The sequence below is a fragment of the Halichoeres trimaculatus genome, unplaced genomic scaffold (assembly GCF_033239565.1).
Source record: "Halichoeres trimaculatus isolate MK-OKI-2021-1 unplaced genomic scaffold, fHalTri1.1 fHalTri1_scaffold_9, whole genome shotgun sequence".
In the NCBI taxonomy this organism is placed as follows: domain Eukaryota; kingdom Metazoa; phylum Chordata; class Actinopteri; order Labriformes; family Labridae; genus Halichoeres; species Halichoeres trimaculatus.
In genome coordinates this window covers 33,582,010-33,600,956 of record NW_027437188.1, presented here as the reverse complement: position 1 = coordinate 33,600,956, position 18,947 = coordinate 33,582,010, and the positions used below count along the sequence as shown (strand labels likewise).

The 18,947-nt window shown below is 41.5% G+C and overlaps 1 protein-coding gene across 2 annotated transcripts; it reads right to left on the bottom strand.

Annotated features, from left to right (window-relative positions):
- Window positions 1-739: 739 nt before the first annotated feature.
- Window positions 740-18,737, bottom strand: LOC141797439 (uncharacterized). 2 transcript variants are annotated; one of them, XM_074678778.1, is made up of 5 exons: window positions 16,531-18,737; window positions 11,280-11,485; window positions 8,482-8,594; window positions 4,918-5,032; window positions 740-1,835 (listed from the first exon to the last, which is right to left on the bottom strand). In XM_074678778.1, exons 1-5 carry the CDS (start codon window positions 18,365-18,367, stop codon window positions 1,704-1,706), a joined length of 2,403 nt encoding a protein of 800 aa, XP_074534879.1. In that variant the 5' UTR covers window positions 18,368-18,737; the 3' UTR covers window positions 740-1,703. The 2 variants fall into 2 exon arrangements, with proteins under 2 accessions (XP_074534879.1, XP_074534880.1); XM_074678779.1 differs by having other exon boundaries at window positions 740-1,832.
- Between the last annotated feature and the right edge of the window lie 210 nt (window positions 18,738-18,947).

Below are 18,947 nucleotides of genomic sequence, written 5' to 3'. Positions count from 1 at the left end.
TTACACCTGTGATGAGAAAACTGAGCGTAAAACAAAAAGAAAACAGTAAAACATGATAAGTTGAGCAGAAGTATCAATAAATGTTACGAAATTCAAGAATTCTTTAAAATAAAAACTGAATTTGATATATTTTTTTTTTGATTGCAAAATTTTGTTGTTTTTTTCCCTATAATTTTCAAATTTCATTTTTTTCAATTTTGAAAAAACAGGATTTCTCCTTAAGTTTTGCTACTTTTTAACATTTTTAAAATTTTTGAAATTAATTTTCTTTTTAATTTTGCAAATCTTGCAAATGTATCAAATACCATATTTTAATTTTTTTTTTTTATTTTTTTTTATATATATATTTTTTTCAGATGTCTAGCAATTTTCAAAAACATTTCAAAAGGTTTTGAAGGTGTTCCAACTTATAAAATCTAATTTCTTTTTGTTTTTGCAACTCATGGAAATTAATCTGCCACATTTTTTGACATTTTTGCAAATTTGCAAAAATTCTAAAATATTGTTTTTTACATTTTTTTTTCAATTTCAAATAAAATTAGGAGAATTTATCATTTTGTTTCTTGAAAGTTCTGCAATTTTTATGTCAGCTCATTTTTTTTTTTTACATTTTTGCAACTTTGGAAACTTAAGTTTTGGGGTTTTTTTGCTACATTTTGTAAATTTTTAATATTTTCCAAATGGCATTTTTTTTTTACAGTTTTGCAATTATTTTTCCAGATTTTTTTTTTTATTTATAAAAATGAAAGACTTCTTTTCAAGATATTTTTTCCCTAATTAAGAATAGAATTTTACACACTTAATTGTGAAGATAAAGTAGATTTTTTTTGCTCCTGATTGACTTTTATCCAGGTGAGCTGAGGCTAAATGGCTCCTCTGTAAGTAAAGGTTGCAGACCCCTGCTCATGAGAGTAAACTTTAATTTAACAGTTTGATAAAATAATGAGCCTGTAAAGCATCAGTGGCTCTGGCATCTGTGACCCTAAACATCTTCCAGTGAATTTTGACACAACTCGAGCTACGACTCCTCAATCAAACACAAAGTCTGGTTGTTTGAGTGAAAACACGCTATGACTATGTTCTATAAAACACACTGAGGAAAGAAAAAATGTGAGGAGCAGAAATCAGAGTCTGAACGAGCCAAGAAAGATCTGAGGGAAGTCGACCTCATCGAGCTGCGATCGATGTGATCACAGGCATGAAATTCACCAACGAACCAGAGGGATGATGTAGTTTAAGCGATCTTTAACGAAGGGGAAAATTTCTTGTGTAATGTGGTTAAATCTAAGTATTCGTCACTCCTCCTCCTCCTCCTCCTCCTGTGTGATTGCTTCAGCTCCTCACAGCGGAGCAGGGAAATGGGAATGGGTGGTTGAGGTGGCGAACACGTGGCGGTGGCGGTGGCACAGGATGCGTAATGGAAACACTCCAGCAGTCAACAGGAGCTGGAGGAGACGGCGTCTGAATCACAGCTCAAAGAGTCGTTTTTCTTTTAATCCAGGGGTTTCCAGTTCACGTCTTGTCACCGGCTCAGGGTTTTAATAACCAGGAAGTGCAAAGAGCCAAAAAGGTCGCTGGAGCCTGTCGATCACATGACGTGAATCCTGTGTTTTTCCAGAAGCGTGCGGTGGTTCTGTCCGGCCGGGGTCAAACCTGCAGTTCTTCAGGTAAAGGTAAAACCAGGCAGAGCGGACGCCGCTCAGTTACTCCATGATGTTTCTGTTGTAGTCGTACGACAGACGCCGCTTGGCGGCAGCGTTCTGAGCGAGCTGATTGGACGAGGGGAGGCCAGGGGAGAGTCTGCGATTGGCTGTCCTCTGAGCTGGTCTGACCTCCTGCAGAGACAAAGACAGAGAAACAATATATTTTCTCATGGCTTATTTACAGGATTCAGACAAAAATCACAGAGATCAAATTTAGTCCTTGAAAAAATATAAATTCTCTAATAATTTCTAATGATTTATAAAATACTGAAATCAGTTTATTTAATAAGAGAGAAACAAAGAAATCAAAACACAACACTACAGCACTCAGCCTCAGGTTTTAGCTGCAGTTTCAAACCTTTGATCATCTGAAGAAACAGACTATTTCACTTTAACTGATTTTAATAAATTGCTTTCTAATTTTATTTCGTCTTACTCCCATTTCTTCTTTTTGCATTTTGAAACTCTACTTGGAACCTTTTTAAGATCCAACAGTGCAAAATGTAAACTCTTGCAATATTTCAACTAGTCTTGAAGGGGCTGTGACGAGTTTCTAAGGATACATTTTCACAACAACGGTTTTAGAGTGAAATGCAAAAGGCGTTTTAGTTGACGTCAAACTCAAACTTTTGAAAACGGCCTCCAGAGTGGGATTTTTCTGAAACGCTGCCGACACCATTGCTGTGTAAAAAGTAAGCCGGCGTTTTCAGTGGAAACGCTGTCACACTCTGCCCTGCGCATTCAACAGGACAACAGTACCAATGTTACGAACGTCGTGGTCTACTGTGTCGCTTAATCTGCTGTATCTGCTGACTGTCTTCATACAAAATGAGCATCTGTTGCTCCACTTTTTAACTTATTATTCACCAATTCACCAGATGATCGGCTCAACTCTACTTCGGTGGAGATCTACCAAAAGTAACTTCTAGACCAGACAGTTATAGCGCCTACTAAAGGCCTGGCATGCTTACTACAGCACTTTCAGTCCCACAGCGTTTATGTTTGAATGCAGATTTTTTTCACTGCGTTTTAGCGTTTTGGGGTGAAAGAGTCTCCTTTCTAGATATATGCCTCATCATAATCCACATTTTAAAAAGGGATTATCGGCACCAATATAGGTTATTTCAAAACGCTACTTCTAAGTGTCTGGCACGGCCAGATTGAGTTACAGCACGTCTAAGTCTCTACGACAACACCACGCTGGCTGATGAAGTTAAAATGTAAGAAAAGAGGTCAGTGTTTTTGACTCTACTGAAAACAATTTCTGTGATTAATTTTGTAGTGATGGTGGACACTGGAGCCTAACTGTCAGACAGAAAAAGGACAGAAGAGCAGAAGAAAGCTAAACAGGAGAGAGATAGAGCACGAGCTAAAGGCTAACACAGGAGCTAAACTGTTTGTGCTAATGTTGATCCCAACCCACAGTCAGCAGTTATTCTGCAGTGGTCTGTTCAAACTTGAGAGTCTATCAATAAAATGAAGAGTGAGGTTACGTTAGCTCTGATTGGTAGATGACTGGCAGGGCATAGCCAGGATTCACTAACGTTACACATTACAGACACGTCTCAGAGCACCAGGCTGCCAGAAGTAGGGCTGGGTTTTGCTAAGAACCTCACGGTTCGATTTCGATTCTTTAGGTTTGATTCGATGCAATTTGATTCAATTCGATTCAATATTGATTTAAATGCTTCGATTCTCCATTTTCATGCCCCATGTGAACACAAGTGGTTTGTCACCTCACCTTTTGGAGCAGTAAAACAACCCAAACGTCAGACTTTAAAGCTGAAGGATCTGGCTTTATGCGGCTGCTGCTGCTTTGGCTGCCATTTTTTTATTGTTTGGTCTCTCGTGGCCCTCGTCCACGCAACAGGAATAACACGCACAGTCCATATTTTGATGCATCCTTTCATCAATATTTCTACTCAACACTAATCAGGAGTGCTTAATATAGCCAGCTACTAAACTACGGTACAAACCGTCAGTGTTTACTTGTTGTCACGTTTCAGATCGTAGCTCTACCTACCTGTTTATAAACACCATATTTGTTGTATTTGGTAAAAAGTTTTCTTAAACAAAGAAAAGAAGAAGATCTGATCTCCATTCAATTCCAAAACCAAACACAGACCTTGTTAAGAGTCGCATCTTCACTGTGAGACAAAAGGTGGCGCTGCAGTCCAGTTAAAACAGATCTTTCTCACAGCATCTTTAAGATTTTGATCCAGCGTTTATGTAACTTGATTTGCTTGAGACATGTTGTTTCATTAACACTGAAATAATAAACTAAATTCTCCACTATTAATTATACTTATAATTAAATATAATTATATAGTATAAATATATTAAATATAAAAATAAATTAAATAAATTAAATACATTTTATATATATATATATATATATATATATATATATATATATATATATATATATATATATATATATATATATATATATATATAAATAATAAACTAAATTCTCCACTATTAATTATAATTATAATTATATATAATTATAAAGTATAAATATATTAAATATAAAAATAAATTAAATAAATTAAATACATTCTATATATATATATATATATATATATATATATATATATATATATATATATATATATATATATATATATATATATATATATATATATATAATTTAATAAATTAAACATACTATAAAATCATAATAATATAATTATAATTACTAACATTCTGGGATTAATAAAGTATTTTTTATCTTTATCTTTTATCTTTACTATGAGTACTTTGCTCTCAGTGACACGCCAATAAAACCCTGATATAACTTGAAGATTTAAACTTTTTCTCTTTGATGAAACTTTGACATTCACATGCTGCCTGATTAAACATCAAATCAGCCACTGAGAGCTCGTAAAAGTTAAGTAAAGTCTCTGATATGTGAGTGAGAGTGAAGAGCCTTCAGCTGTGTATTATTTCCTGCTCAGACTCAAACTCTGGAGGAGTAAACCACACATTTGCATCGTCTGCAGGTGCAGGAGTTTTTCCTGCTCGTCTGTTCCTTTATCCACGGCTGTTTTGCATGAAGCAGCGGACGCTTCATTTGAATGTAGCTGTAGCTTTCGAGGCCAGACAACAGTATCACTTCTTTCTGCATTGTTCAGTGAGGAGAATAAACTAACAGCAGGATGTGAGTGGAGACAGACTCTGTCTCCTTGTGTTTGTCGGCGTCTGTACTCACGGCGTGCGGCTGCTCCAGGTGTAAAGTCTTCAGCAGCAGATCACGAGACACGCCGTTCCCTCTCTTGTATCTCTGGCAAATCATTTTGTTCAAGTCGTGGAAGCTGTCCAACAGCCTGCGGGGTCAAACACGAACAACCGACACAGGAAAGAGCGATTAATGGACGGATAGAGGAACTCAAAATGAGCCTTAGAGAGTGAATTAAACACAACATACAACAAGGTTTAATGTCTTTGGATCAACTTCAAGGTCACTTTTTGTTCCACATTTAAGAGAAATCATCAGATAAACACCTACAGGAGAAAATCCACACTTACAGGGATTTTCCTGATGGAGTTAATTCTTTCTTTTAGCTGCTGTTAGCTCCTGTGAACAAACATCAATTCACCACACACACACTCCACATTCAGACACAGGCTGCCTCTGACATGCAGTTCACACACTGACCACCGGGTGGCCTTGATTCATCACATTTACCAGAACCTGTGCGCCCTGTAAATATAACATACCTGCACACAGCCACCTTAAAACTCACTCACATTAATTTTACAACACAGCATTGTTTGAGCTTCTGCTTTAAAGTTTTAAACTCTGAGTTCTCTGCTGGAAAATTCCAGAAAAGGCTTCAGATGTAAGACTCGTGCAATGTTTGATATGAGGAATAATTGATGTGGTGGAATCTGAGACACTGAAAACTCACGGAAAGACAATCCTTATCTCTTCATAACACTTCTGCAAGCTGATGCAATTCATAATCACATTGTTTGACTTACTTTTGAGCTCAAACTTCAACATTCCTGATTGATTATTTCTTTTTTTTCAAAACTGTATTTTTATTTAGAATGGACAGATCACTTCAGAAGTATTTCACCATCATTGCAGGTAAAATCAAGAGCCTTCCAGTTTTGTTTTGAGTCCACAACAAGAAAATGTAACATCAGTTATTCTGTGATTGGCATGTAGCTCTTTGATACAAAGTGGCACAGGAAGTGATGATTCTTTCCACCAATCAACAGTCTGCAGTGTTGTAGCTCCACTTTCCAAGAGCGGATCGGTTCAGTCTGACACCCATACGAAAGGGTCCCAAAAAGTGGGACAGCTCGTCTCCGTTATTTTGGGATCTGTCCCGGGATAAGTCAGTGGAAACACCACAAAATGCGCGCAGTACCGAGATGAACCGAACCGGTCTGCTTTCTGTGATTAATTTTGTAGTGATGGTGAACACTGGAGCCCAACTGTCAGACAGAAAAAGGACAGAAGAGCAGTAGAAAGATAAACAGGAGAGAGATAGAGCACGAGCTAAAGGCTAACTTTACGGACAGGTCTTAGAGCATGGGGCTGCTAGCTGCGCTAAACATCAGCTACTAAATTACTTACAAAATGACAGTGTTTACTTGTTGTCATGTTAGCCCTCAGATACATCGGAGCACCGGGCTGCCGATAGCGCTACATATAGCCGGCTTGATGACACGCTTCAAACTGTAGTGTTAAGTCCCTTACCTCGGCGCGTTGTATCCAGTAAAAAGTTGTCTTGAACAAAGAAAATTTGTTTCAGTCCGATCTCCATTTAATTCCAAAACAAACGCACGCCTTGCTAAAAGTAATTTACAACAGTGTGTGAGACTCCGGGCCACAAGGTGGCGAGGAAGAGCAATCAAAACAGATCCTCCTCACAGCATCTTTAAAGAGAACTCTGTCACTTCTTTAGTAAAGATAGAACAGTTAACATAGAGCTATTTACAGAGAATTGAGGTGGTTGCCCGCCGCCTGTTGTCGTAGAAAATAATAACATGATTAAATCACAAACTAAGATGAACAGTGGGATCAAATGAAGTTGGCTCTCATGAGGGAAATAAATATAATCCAGTTTTCCAATCCAGTCATCCAGGGAGGGTTTTCCTACTCACCACCAAGAGAAGTTGCATCAGTTTAATCTCACTTCTATGTTGTAAAAAAGAGTCAAAACCTTGATATACAACCTCGAAGCTCTGAGGAACATGAGTGTTAAAAACAGAGCTCAGGAAAGCCTGGATACTGTAGAATACCAAATAGTAGCCTGGGCGTTTATTTGTTTCAATCACTGAGCGGATCAGGTGTTTATTTGGGACCGGGCGTCTATTTGGGACAGACGTTTATTTCTTTCCCAGAAAGTAACATTCAGTGGTAGTGGTAACGTCTTCTTCTTTAATGACCTCCTCCTTGAAACAAGGGGAGTAAAAGAACCTGAGCTTATAATTTCAGATTTTATTTTCAAAAAGAAACGCCAGATATAAAGAAAGATATAAACAATATGGGAATGGAATGCAAAGTGCACGGCAGGTCGTCCTCGCTCTCATAATCACTCATCTTTACGTTGTTATTGCATAATTCGTCCTGGCAGACTACCTGCGTTTGTTTATATCTGGCACGCCGCACGCGGACTGATACATCAAGCAGTGAGCGCCTTGTAGCCAGCCGTGGCTCTGCAGCGGAGGTAGCGCCGTTTTACAGACTTTAATCCTTAATTTGGTCAAAATTTTGCGGGTATCAGATCTCAAAACAACCATAAAGTTTGTTATTTGTTGTGATAATTTCAATTATCAGAGTTTTATGACACGATGAGAACTAGAGCCTTATTTAGCGGTGTTTTTGTGTGAAAGTAACGCGCTGAAAATTCTCTAAATAAAGCGTGAATGCAGACCGATATCAGATTTTTTCGGTGAGAGTCCGTTTATTTGTGTTTTTGATCAAGTAAAATATGGCCCCGTCTGAGTGCAGAGGAAACCGGCAGAGGAGCAGGAAGGGGGTGTTTGGTGCGAGCGCTTGGGCTTCTGCTGCACAAAAACACTGCTGTAGGGTCATGTGTGTGCCGAACCAATTACGTCTATCCTAACGGATCACAGATCAATCATGATCCGTTGCACCACTACTAATAAGGTGCAGTCTGATTATGTTTCTTTAACAAAAATCAGTTTGCATGTGTGTTCTGTAACTATGACCGCGGAATAAAAAAAAGAACAAAAGAAATGGACTGCCGCTCGTAGTCTGCTCAGAAAAACTTACCATTTGGAACAGGCGTCTATTTTTATAACTGTGCTGCTACACCCGGCGTTTGTTTGGTATTTTACGGTATTCCTCCAGAAAGCGTTCAACTTCAGACATTACGAAAAATTCTGATTGATTATTTCATTATTTTCATTTGAACAGACTTAATCCCTAATTTGATCAAAATTTTGCGGGTATCTGATTTTAAAACAACCATAAAGTTTGTTATTTGTTGTGATAATTTCCATTATTTACCAACTTTAACTTGTTTTAAAGAAAAAAAGTGAATTTAGAGTGTAGGAAATTGACTGAGAGGAGATAAGTGGGTAAGACTCGAACCCGAGCTGTAAGAACGAGCTCTCTGCTGTAACGAATCCTCCACATTAATTTCCAACAGCTGATTAAGAGCATGTCGTGTCGGGTGTTAACGAGGAGCCTGATTTATGCTCCTACAAATCGTAGGAATGTGTTAAACACAGCAGAGGATCAATTCATACATAGAAAATCATAGTTCAGCTCCAGATCAGAGGGATGACTCACCCCTGGTCCTGGTCTGCCCCTCCTCTGAGGACCTGGGTCAGGGTGGGGACAGCATCCAGGTCAGTTGAGGACGAAGCCGGCAGCGAGGGGAAGGCCTCGGCGAAGACTGACGCCTGAGGAAGAGACACAGAGACCCTGTCAGACGGACGTGGGGGGTCACATGTAGACCGTAAAATACCAAGTGTCCTGAGGAGAGGTTTTCACAGCCCTCGCCCGTCTATAACCCATGATGTTAGAGAAAACAGATTCGTCTTTGGGAACCACTTGATGACACTTGGAGCATACAAAACAGTTGATTTGAAAACAGTTTCCTCTCCTTCGCTGCAGCTTTGGGCAGAGCTCGTTTTTCATCTGCATCTTTTCTCTGCATTAGCGTCCGCTGGGAGACTCTTCCTGCAGCGTCGGCTTCTTTCTGAGAAAAAAAAATCACTCTGAGCTCACACCGGTCTAATGTGAGCTACAAAATACTGACTAATTTAAGACGGAAAACTTCGCCACCTAATCCCCAGGGCTGTGTCTGGATGGGTTTCCATGGAAATGGTGCAGAAAAACAGGAAATTACAAAAAGGACAACAAGGCTGAGGAATAGATCTACCCAGTGTGTCTGAGTTCTGGCTCTGTGTGTTTAAAACGCTGAATGAAATCTTTACAAACAGGATTTCTTAGACTATCTGTCATTCTTTAAAAACGACACCAAAGGCCAAAATACACTGGGTGTGTCTCCGATCCGGCTCTGGGTCTGATAAGTTTCTACTCAAGTCTACTCAGTTGCGTTCCAGCCACGGCAGCTTGCAGCAGATACACAAGCCTGTCATATCCTGTAGCTGTGACGCATCAATTTACAAAAAACAGACTGCACAGGACAGGAAGTTGTGTATGAAAATCACCCAAAACTAAAATAAAATAAAACAAACTGTGTCAAAACCAGTTGGTATTTATCTTTACTATTACTACAAAGCAGCATAGAGAGAGGAGTCAATAGGTTTGAGGTTTTACAGCAGGAGTCCTGCAAGGCGTGGACGTACGGAGTCAACGCCGTAGACGGTATAATTAATGGACGTAGTCTCCCTGACGTCACCCGTATGTTCCTGAAACTGATTTTTGAAGCAGATTAGCTACTGTCAGTCACGTGAGCTGAGCTGTGCCTCTGATTGGGCGAGCTTAGGATCTTAATATCCTCTAAACTGCCAAGTTAGAAAAAAATTCAGTGTGTGCCGAATCAGCCAGGAGTCGTTTTTTTGAACCAGGCTGTAAATAGGTTCATTTCTGCTTTGAAAACGGCTTTTTTGGCTTGATGTGTTTGTGACTTCTGGAGCCACCCTCGAGCCGACATTCAAGAAACACATTGTCCCATATTCTTAGACCGGAGGTTGCCACTTGGTCAACACACAACTTAGTGGACCTGAGACGCATCTGGTGTATTTCTAGCGTCAGACTCCAAACCAGACAGGGTGAGTCCCTAAGCTACGAAGTTACAACCTAGCATCCCCACTTGTGTCTTAGCCCTTAGCTATGAGTCTCAGCCTTAGCTGGAAACTTCTTTGATGCAGGGACGGAGCCAGGATTTCAGTTCAGGGTGGGCCAGACAAATTTTGTCTGGGCCTTAAGTTATAAAAGTTTGTAGATCATTAATTTAATCAATATACCAATGTTACTATGTGTGGTTTTAAAGTTGATTTGTTTGCTTTTTTACCTTTAATTAGCATTTCAGCACTAGAAGCTACAGTCTTTCCCAAAATTATGTTCTGATCCTGCCGACATGAAGATAAATATTTCATAACTTTTTTAAATTTGTTTTTCCAGGAGACTAATAATTAGAGCTGGGACAATATTCTATTCTCATGATTTGGTTCTGTTACGATTTTTGGGGTGCTGATTCAATTTAGATTGTAGTTCTTTGATATTTACAATTTTTTAAAAATTTTAGTTTGCTTTTTTAACATGAAACCATGTGAAAAATTAAATGATGATGTCTACAGACTATATCAGGAGTCATTTTCTCCCCAAACATGCACATTTTGTGAGTTAGAGAGAAACATTTCGCCCTCTGCTGGAGAAGAGTGGTAACTTTTTTTCCAATCCAGTTTATTAACAAAGACTAAAATGAAGAATTTAAAACAAAAAAAAATTTGGCAAGGAATCCCAGTTTTGATATTGTCAAACAAAATATCCTGATATATCAATTTTGGATTTTTTTGTCCCACCCTGACTAATCAACATAGTTTATTTTACATAAAAACAGAGAATCTAACGCTAACAAAATGAACATGAAGTGACAAAATTTTACCATTCTCTTTTTAAACCGATTTAAAAATATAAAAAACATCAGAAATAGTAAGTATCAAGAAGGTTTAAAGGTGGGCCTGGGACCTTTGGACCCACCCATAATGCCGCCCCTGTTTTGACCATTTGTCATTTTCTGCAAAAAAATGCTTTAAATGAAAATATATTTAATTGAAACTTGGGAGAAATGCAGCCAATAGGCGACAAAATAAAACACCAATGATCATTTTACTCAAACACAAACCCGTATACAAATTTTGCTGTGGTTTCTTTTTTTTTTTTTTCAGAGCTGCAGACCTTGAAATTTTTCTCCTGGTTAAATAAAATTAAGCTAGATCAGCTGCTGTTACACGGCTGAATCTGTAAACAAACTGTTACCTGTTGTGTTGCATTATGGGAAATGTAGGCCCCAGGTTTTGAGGAAGGAAAAAGAATATGTATGGCCTTGTGACACATCAACCTGACTTAAAACAATCATAGAGTTGGAGAATCGAAGCACTTAACAAGAGCTTTACCAGATTCTGATTGGCCAAGAGTCTGTCCCTCCCCTGCTCCACGGCGCTCGTCGGCCACCACTGTCCCACCGCCGCGTCTTCTCGGCCATCATCTGAGGACTCCTGAGGAAAGGCCGCCCAGGTGTCGTCTGATTGGTGAAACGAGCCGTCCGTCCAGCCTGGCGTCCAGTGTGTCGACTCTCCGGAGATGGCGTGGTTTGTGGGTGCTGATTCACACACACACACAGAAACACACTTCTGGTTAACACTGCGCCACAGTTTGCAACAGGTGTCGTTGTTCCTGTATCGTCATGACCTGTGCAGCTAGATTTAACCTACATCACAGTGAACAGGTGGTGGAAAAGCTCAGTCCTGTTGTTTACTACCTGTATTTTTGCCATCAGAGAAAACATTTTGTTTTAGAAGGATCTGGAAACACTACATGTTGATTTTAACACTTGAAAACCCCTCAGAGCACCAAATTGCTCTTTAAATTACCGTAACTCTTGAACTATTTGGGCTACCAAAAAAATTCAAACAGCTCCTTAAAGAAGAAAACAAAAGCTTTAGGGTGATATCCGGGGTATTATGGTACTGCATAAGAATCAGTGTACAACATCAGGCAATAACTGATGCAAGCTGTTCTCATTACCGTAACTCTTCAACTATTTGGGCAAGAGAAAAAAATCTAAACCTTTCCTGAGAGAAGAGAAGATGAGCTTCCTGGGCATGTTTTGACGTTTTTGAGGCCAAAATATTAAAAAGTGCAGTTAGTCTGTAAGATATGTTGGTGTTGAAGGGTTTGAAACGATACAATACCGATGCCCGGTACCTGGCAATTGGTACCAGTACTCAAAGGAACCAGTTTTCAGAACTTTTGTGTGTGTATATATCGTAATAAATATCAATTTGTTTAATAATAAAATCTCTTTTTTTCAATTTGACATATTTGTTTTTCAATATATAACCTTGAAATGCTGTGTTCATGTCCAGCATGGAAAATTACCTACTCTTCCACTCCCTCACAGTCACAAGGATGCATTTAGGTACCTAAACATGGTACCCTTTGATTCTACGTGGATCGGTACCAGGTACTACAGATTGAACTCCAGCAGTACCTATAATAGTACCTGATTTGGTACCCAACCCTAAACTTGCTTGTTATTTTGCCACTTAAAGATGCTATGAGGAGGATCTGTTTTAATTGGACAGCCTTGTCACTGTCTGGCCAAGAGTCTCATGCACACTGTCGTGAAGACACAACTTTTAAACAGGCGTGTGTTTGTTTTGACAACTATTTAGTGGATACAACGTTACGAGGTAAGGTATTTATCAGTACAGTTATGTAGCGTTACACTTTGAAACGTGATGTCAAGCAAATGCTATAAACGCTGTAGCAGCCCAATGCCACGACATATCTGTAAGCTAACATGACGACAAGCTAACTGTCAGTTTGTACAGTAGTTAAGTAGCCATCCATATGTAGCGTAAATCCTTGTTAGCTATATCCTGCCAGTCATCTACCAATCAGAGCTAACGTAACCTCACTCTTTAGTGCTTTAGCCTTTAGCTCATGCTCTATCTCTCTCCTGTTTATCTTTCTTCTGCTCTTCTGTCCTTTTTCTGTCTGACAGTTGGCTCCACTGTCCAGAGAAAAACACAGATCTGGTTAGCCAGTGTGGTGTTGTCATAGACTTGAATCAATCCAGTCCTGCTCAACCCAATCGGGAAGATACAAGGCATTTCAAAATAACTTATTTTAGTGCTGATAATCTTATTTTTAAGTGTGGATTACGATCGGGCCTAGAAGGGCGACTTTTTCGAGATCTCTCAGAAACTCCTCACAGCCTCTTTAAACCTGAATTTTAAAAATCACACTTCATTAACCTCGGATGCTTCCCCATTCCTAAAACCTGAGCTCCTTTTTGCATCAGCTGTTTTCATATTACGGTGATGAATGTTTCTGCTGTGTGTTCTTCTCGCTGTCGCTGCTTCATCGTGACTTTCACTTCTTGTTTTCAGTCTGACGTCTTCACAGAAACATCCTCAAAGAAATCGTTCCAGTGAAAGTTTGTTTTACTGTGACACCGGCGGCCTTCACGTCTTACTGTTGCATCTATCAAACATTTGTGTTGTACTTTATTGTGTGTGTGTGTGTGTGTCACCCATTGCCCCACAACCTGAGGCGAACACACACTCAGAGTCCTGGGCCTCATTTGCCTCCTCCCTCCCTCCCTGAGCTGAACTCTGAATGATTAATACGGTGAAATGAGACCGAGGGGAGAGGAATTCAGGTCAGGACAGACTCTGACTTCCAGGATAGAGGCAGGTGGTGCTGTTACTGCACAGCTGATCGTTAAAGTCACTTTAGGATCTTTTAAAAGTCTTAAATTGAAAATGCATATCATTATGCTAATAGATTCTTCTCACTTTACATGCAAACACGGTGCACGCTCTCCTTTAACATATTACCAATCACTCTCACAGATTCCTGCTGGTGTAGACAAAACCTTCAACCTGTTAAACTCCCGTAAATCTTCAGCAATATGTGAAATTAATGAAATGAATCTATTCAGGTGCATGGAGTGGGGACAATTTTATGATTAAACCCCGGCTTAGCCCCGTGGCCCTCAGCAGGAGCTGGGCTTAAGTGATTAGCTAACGGGAGCGGACTGAGGGGATCTAAGGACTCTGGATGTTAAAGGAGAAACAAAGACTGAAGGATGACGTGTGTCCTGAGCGTTGAATAAAGAAGAGCTGTCAGATTATTATGTTATTTACTCAGTTGTTCACAGCGCTGTGAAGTCAGGGATGATTTACTGATGAAATATCTGTCAGGGTTTTGTCTTTGAGGCTCCATAGCAGAGCTTCTGAGTGTGTTAGCAGCGTCTCAATAAATCATGTTAACTGTGAAGCAGTTACTTAATCCATCATGTTTTTTGGTACAAAGACTCAGCTTCCCATGAGCACTAGCGACTGCTGTCATAAAGATGTGACTTTTATGATGGCGTGCATTTGTTTTGGAGAACAAATCTTCTTTTTAACTCTACTTTTCTGTGTTTAGAGAAACTTTTTCCAGGTTGCAAAGAAAAGGTGATATACCGTATTTTCTGGACTATAAGTCACACTTTTTTTAAGGGTTTTCAGGGTTTGACTTGTATATCAAATAAAAAAGGTGTTGTGTTATTGAATACTTTTATTGAAAATGTCTCTAGATTTATCCATGAGGAATATTGATCAGGAAATATCACCACGTGGTGTTGCTGGTGTCGCCTGATATTGTGATTCTTGCGCACAAGTATTTTTAAAAACGACCCCCCGCGCCATATTCATTTTAAAAATAAATTTCGTCCACATACACCGGGACAATCTGCTGATATCTGAAGCTCAAAGCATCCCGATTTTGATAATGTCAAATAAAAAATCCCAATATATCAAATAAAAAACAAAAAAAATCCCAGTCTTATCAGACTTGATATGAGCCACATTCAACTGATCAGTCCAGAAAAATGTCTTATTTTAAGTTATTTAAAGACAAAAATTAGGTCTGAATTGCTTCTAATAAGTAAATAGGTTGCGAGGTGCCGCCCTATTGGCTATGGCTGCCTTTTGGAGCAGCTCTCTCTTCTTTGTCTGTTGTAATTTTTTCGTCTCTTTTTTGTAATCTTTGTATTTGGAGTGGATCGTTACTTTGTTTGGTTCATTTGTTGGTCATGGACACGAAACTGGTTTTATCTTCAGTGATATTTTTACTACTTTTCTCCTGTGTTTGTCTGGAGATCCTACATGTAACCATAGCTGCATTGTTTACATGTGAAATCAGCTGTTAGCAGCCTGTAGCATGCCAGCGCTAACTGGTGCAAGGCCAGATGTTTCCCACAAGGTGAGGAGAAGGAGGTGAGGATGACGTGCTGGTTCTCAGGTGTGAGCTAAGAAGTGACGACATGGACCTGTCCTTCCATCCATCGTTATTGGGAACGTAAGATCTGTCTCCAATAAGATGGATGAGCTAGCCGTGCTAACCCAGCAACAGAGGGAATACCAGAAGGCAGAGTAGCATCATGCTATTCACAGACATGGCTAACATAGCTAACACCAGCCACCAACGCCACATTGGAAGAGCTTCACCTGCTGTGAGCAGACAGGATCCAGGAGACAGAGACTGAACAGACTGCTGAAGAAGCTCAGTCCTGGACCCTGTGGAGGTGGAGGCTGGCTGACTGGACAATGATGGACAAGCTGTCAGCATCTTTTTTCTTATGGACCTTTTTGCTCTTCCCATATGCTATTTTACTTTAGTTTTCTTGATTGCTGCTGTGACTTCAACTTTGTTGTACTTGTTACAGTGACAATAAAGTTCTATTCTATTCTAAAAAAGATTACTGCCTGTGTAACAAGAGAAAAGTTACTTATATTAAAACATTATTGACAGATTTTTGCACTTGTTACAAACAATTCAGACCTAATTTTTGTATTTAAACAACTTAAAATAAGACATTTTTCTGGACTGGTCAGGTAAATGTGGCTCGTATCAAGTCTAAAAAGACATTTTCTACTGAAAAATGAGACAAAAACACTTGATATGTCCTACCAGGGCTCATCTACCAAGCAGAGCTAACGTAACCCCACTCTTCATTTTATTGGATGGACGTTATCACAAACAGATTAGCTCTTGTGTTAGCCATTAGCTCGTGCTTTATCACTCTCCTGTTTAGCTTTCTTCTGCTTTAAGCGAGACTTAAAAACTCATGACAGGGTCTTTGATTTCTTCATTTTCATGACACGTTTTTATCCTCCATGTGTTGCTTTTTTAAGGCGTCCTCATGTTTGAACTTTGAACTTTAAACCAGAGGACAGATGTTAGCTTGTGGGAGTGGGAGAGTTTCATGTATCACAAACTTTATCTGAGCAGGATTTTCACTTTCAGGACAGCGTGATAAAAGCTTCAACAGTCTGACGTTAGACGTGTACGATCATCGCCTGCTCTTTCAGTCACAGCTAAAGGTCTCACAGCCCGACAATTAGCGGCATGGCCCTTTAAATCAGAGTGTGTGAGTGCATTCCTGAAACAGTACTAAAGGTTAAAAATGCACTAATACCTTGAGTGAGTTATTTCCAGCACAGCAGAGACGAGCTCTCCAGAAGTCTGAACGGTGTTTTTTTATATCTCAGACTTCTGAAGCGCTGAATGTCAAACAAAGTCGACGTCGTGATTTAGAAAAACAACGAGAGACGCAGGAAAAGAAAGATGCACAAACACGAGGACACTCACCGACACTCCCTCTGCTCCCACAAGGCACTGAGGCAGACATGCTGGACCCCTCGCTCCAGGCTGGCTCTCCCTCTGCCTGCATGAACACCCCAAACTCATCCTCCTCCTCCTCCTCCTTCCTCCCCTCCTCAGCGGCCACGGTGGAGCCCCTCTCCTCCTCACCCGGCTCCTCCAGCTCTCTCTTTCCCTCCTGGCCTCCTTCCCCGCCGTCCACCGTCACTTCAACCCCTTCTCTCCCCTCCTCTTCCTCCTCCTCTTTCTCCTTCTCCGCCTCCAGACAGGGCAGGCCGGTTGCCATGGATCCCAAAGGGGGCAGAGAGGGGGCAGGATTAGCCAGGAGGAGTGTAGTCGAGGTGGAGGGAACATTGGTGGCTTCAGTACGGGTGGTGCTGGTTGGTCCACAGGTGTCTCCAGACTCCTCTAACCTCCATCCATCATCATCATCATCATCCTCAGACCTGAAGGGGTCTCTGTGTCTCAGAGTCGAGGCTGGGGCGCCCCCGTCCTCTTTTTCGCTGCTGGTTTCAACATTTTGATAGAAAATCTGAGGTTTTTCGTCCTCATTCACAGTGTTCTCCTCCGCAGCGTCAGTGGGATCCTCTTGTTTCTTCCAAACAGGAGTCTGGAGCTGGAGGCTGCAGGTGCTGCCCCCTACAGGAGCGGAGGGCTGAGGAGGGCAGGTGGAGACGGGAACATGATCGAAATCCTCCAGTTCAGTCTCTTCTTCATGTGTGTCCTCAAATCCATTCACACATAGGTCTTCACCTGGTTTTCTGTGATCCTGGTCTCTGATATGTCTCGATAAATCCTCGGTAGCCACACGAGAAACATCGATGTGAGAGGTGTTCTCGTCTCTTTCAGGCTCTCTTGTCTCCTCGCCATCGTAGCCGCCGTGGGATTCTGGGTCGTAGTGGTTGGATTCTAGGTCAGGGTTTGGTTCAGCCTCCTCCTCCTCATTCTTCTGCCTCTCCCTCCTCATCCCCTTCGCCTCGCCTCGCCTTGGACTTTCATCTCTCCTCTCCGCTCCTCGTCCACACTGAGCGCAGGTTTTAGGAGACTCATTGTGGGAGCATCTGGGACTCCTGGGAAACTCCTTACAGTCTCCTTTGTCTCCGTCTTCCTGCCTTTCTTCCAGGATGATTTCTCCAGCAGGATCCTCCCCGCCGCTCCCCCGCAGCTCCCTGCTCACGCCTGTGTTACAGGACTTCCTCCATCTCCGGCCTGATCGCACTCTAACCCGGTTTGCTCCGGTCTGAGCCTGCGGAGCTGGCCCGCCGTCCCTCCTCCCAGCTGGTGTGTCTCTGCTTCTCGTCTTTCCTCTCAGCCATCCTCCAACCACACTGGAGGCGGCACTGGCGCTCACACCAGAGCTGGGTTTCGCTGTCGAGTACAAATAGCTTCCTTTCTCCGTCCGCAGGAAGAGGCACTGGGTCTGCGTCTTCCCGCTGCCCTCTGACGTCTTCAGAGTGGCGACTGTGACCAAAGCACCGATCCCTGCTTGGCCTCCGTCGAGTCCTAAGGGAAGCCCGTACCCCATGCGACCCCACTCCCCGCTCAGGTACACATCACCCGGCTGGGAGCAGGGGCTGGATCCTCCTCGGCCTCCAGGGGGGACAATCGGCGCTTGACCTCCAGTCCTCCTGCGGTTCTTGGAGCACAGGGCCCACGCTCTGAGCTCCCGGATCAGCGGTAGATCACCCAGCTCCATCCTCCCCGGGAAGGGCAGCGAGGCTCTGGAGCACTTCTGGAGCATGTCCCGGGTGGATCCGGACACGTTGAGGCAGGGGTAGTTGTTGTTGTTGTTCTGCTGGAGCATGGTGCCCGTTGTCGGCCTCATTTATCACTTCCTGTTCTCACTTCTCCTTCAGCTGCTCTCTCAAGACTTTGTTAAAAGATTAACGTTTGGAAAAATTACACTGAGCATTGTGAAAAAGCTGAAATACTCTGAAGAATTTCTCACAAGGGGAGGCAGAAAATATCCAGCGCTTGAGTCTTAAACCAGATTTTGTGCTTCTGTTTCCTTTTGTCGCTCAAGTTTGAAAGTTTGACAAAGAAATCAGACGCCCAGGTCGGACCTGCAGCTGTCAGAGCTGATGATAGAGAGGATAATGAGACGTTTGGTGTCTACCAAAGCGATGCTCGATGACGCCGGCTTCAGAGCTTCGCCGCCCTCCCTGTCAGCTCGAGGACTGACTCAGCTGTCACAGGAAAAAACCTGCAGGGGAACGGGACAAAACAAGGTAATTATGGTTAAAACAGAAACATGTTTATCTCTTCTTTTTTTTTTTTCAGCGAGCCACTCTTTCTGGATCATAGTGAAGTATTACAACCAGGTGTGAGGTTTGCTTCCTGAGGAGTGATCGTGCCTCACTTCGCTTTGACTCACTGGATTACAGCTCTCCTGTTTGTGGAGGTGT

What these genes read in the sequence shown, in the direction of transcription:
- LOC141797439 (XM_074678778.1), bottom strand. Translation starts at nt 18,367, where the DNA reads ATGAGGCCGACAACGGGCACCATGCTCCAGCAGAACAACAACAACAAC. An exon ending in TGGGAGCAGAGGGAGTGTCG is followed by an intron (nt 11,486 to 16,530) that starts GTGAGTGTCCTC and finishes TGTGTGAATCAG; the next exon opens with CACCCACAAACCACGCCATC. An exon ending in ACCTGGAGCAGCCGCACGCC is followed by an intron (nt 1,836 to 4,917) that starts GTGAGTACAGAC and finishes TTGTCTCTGCAG; the next exon opens with GAGGTCAGACCAGCTCAGAG.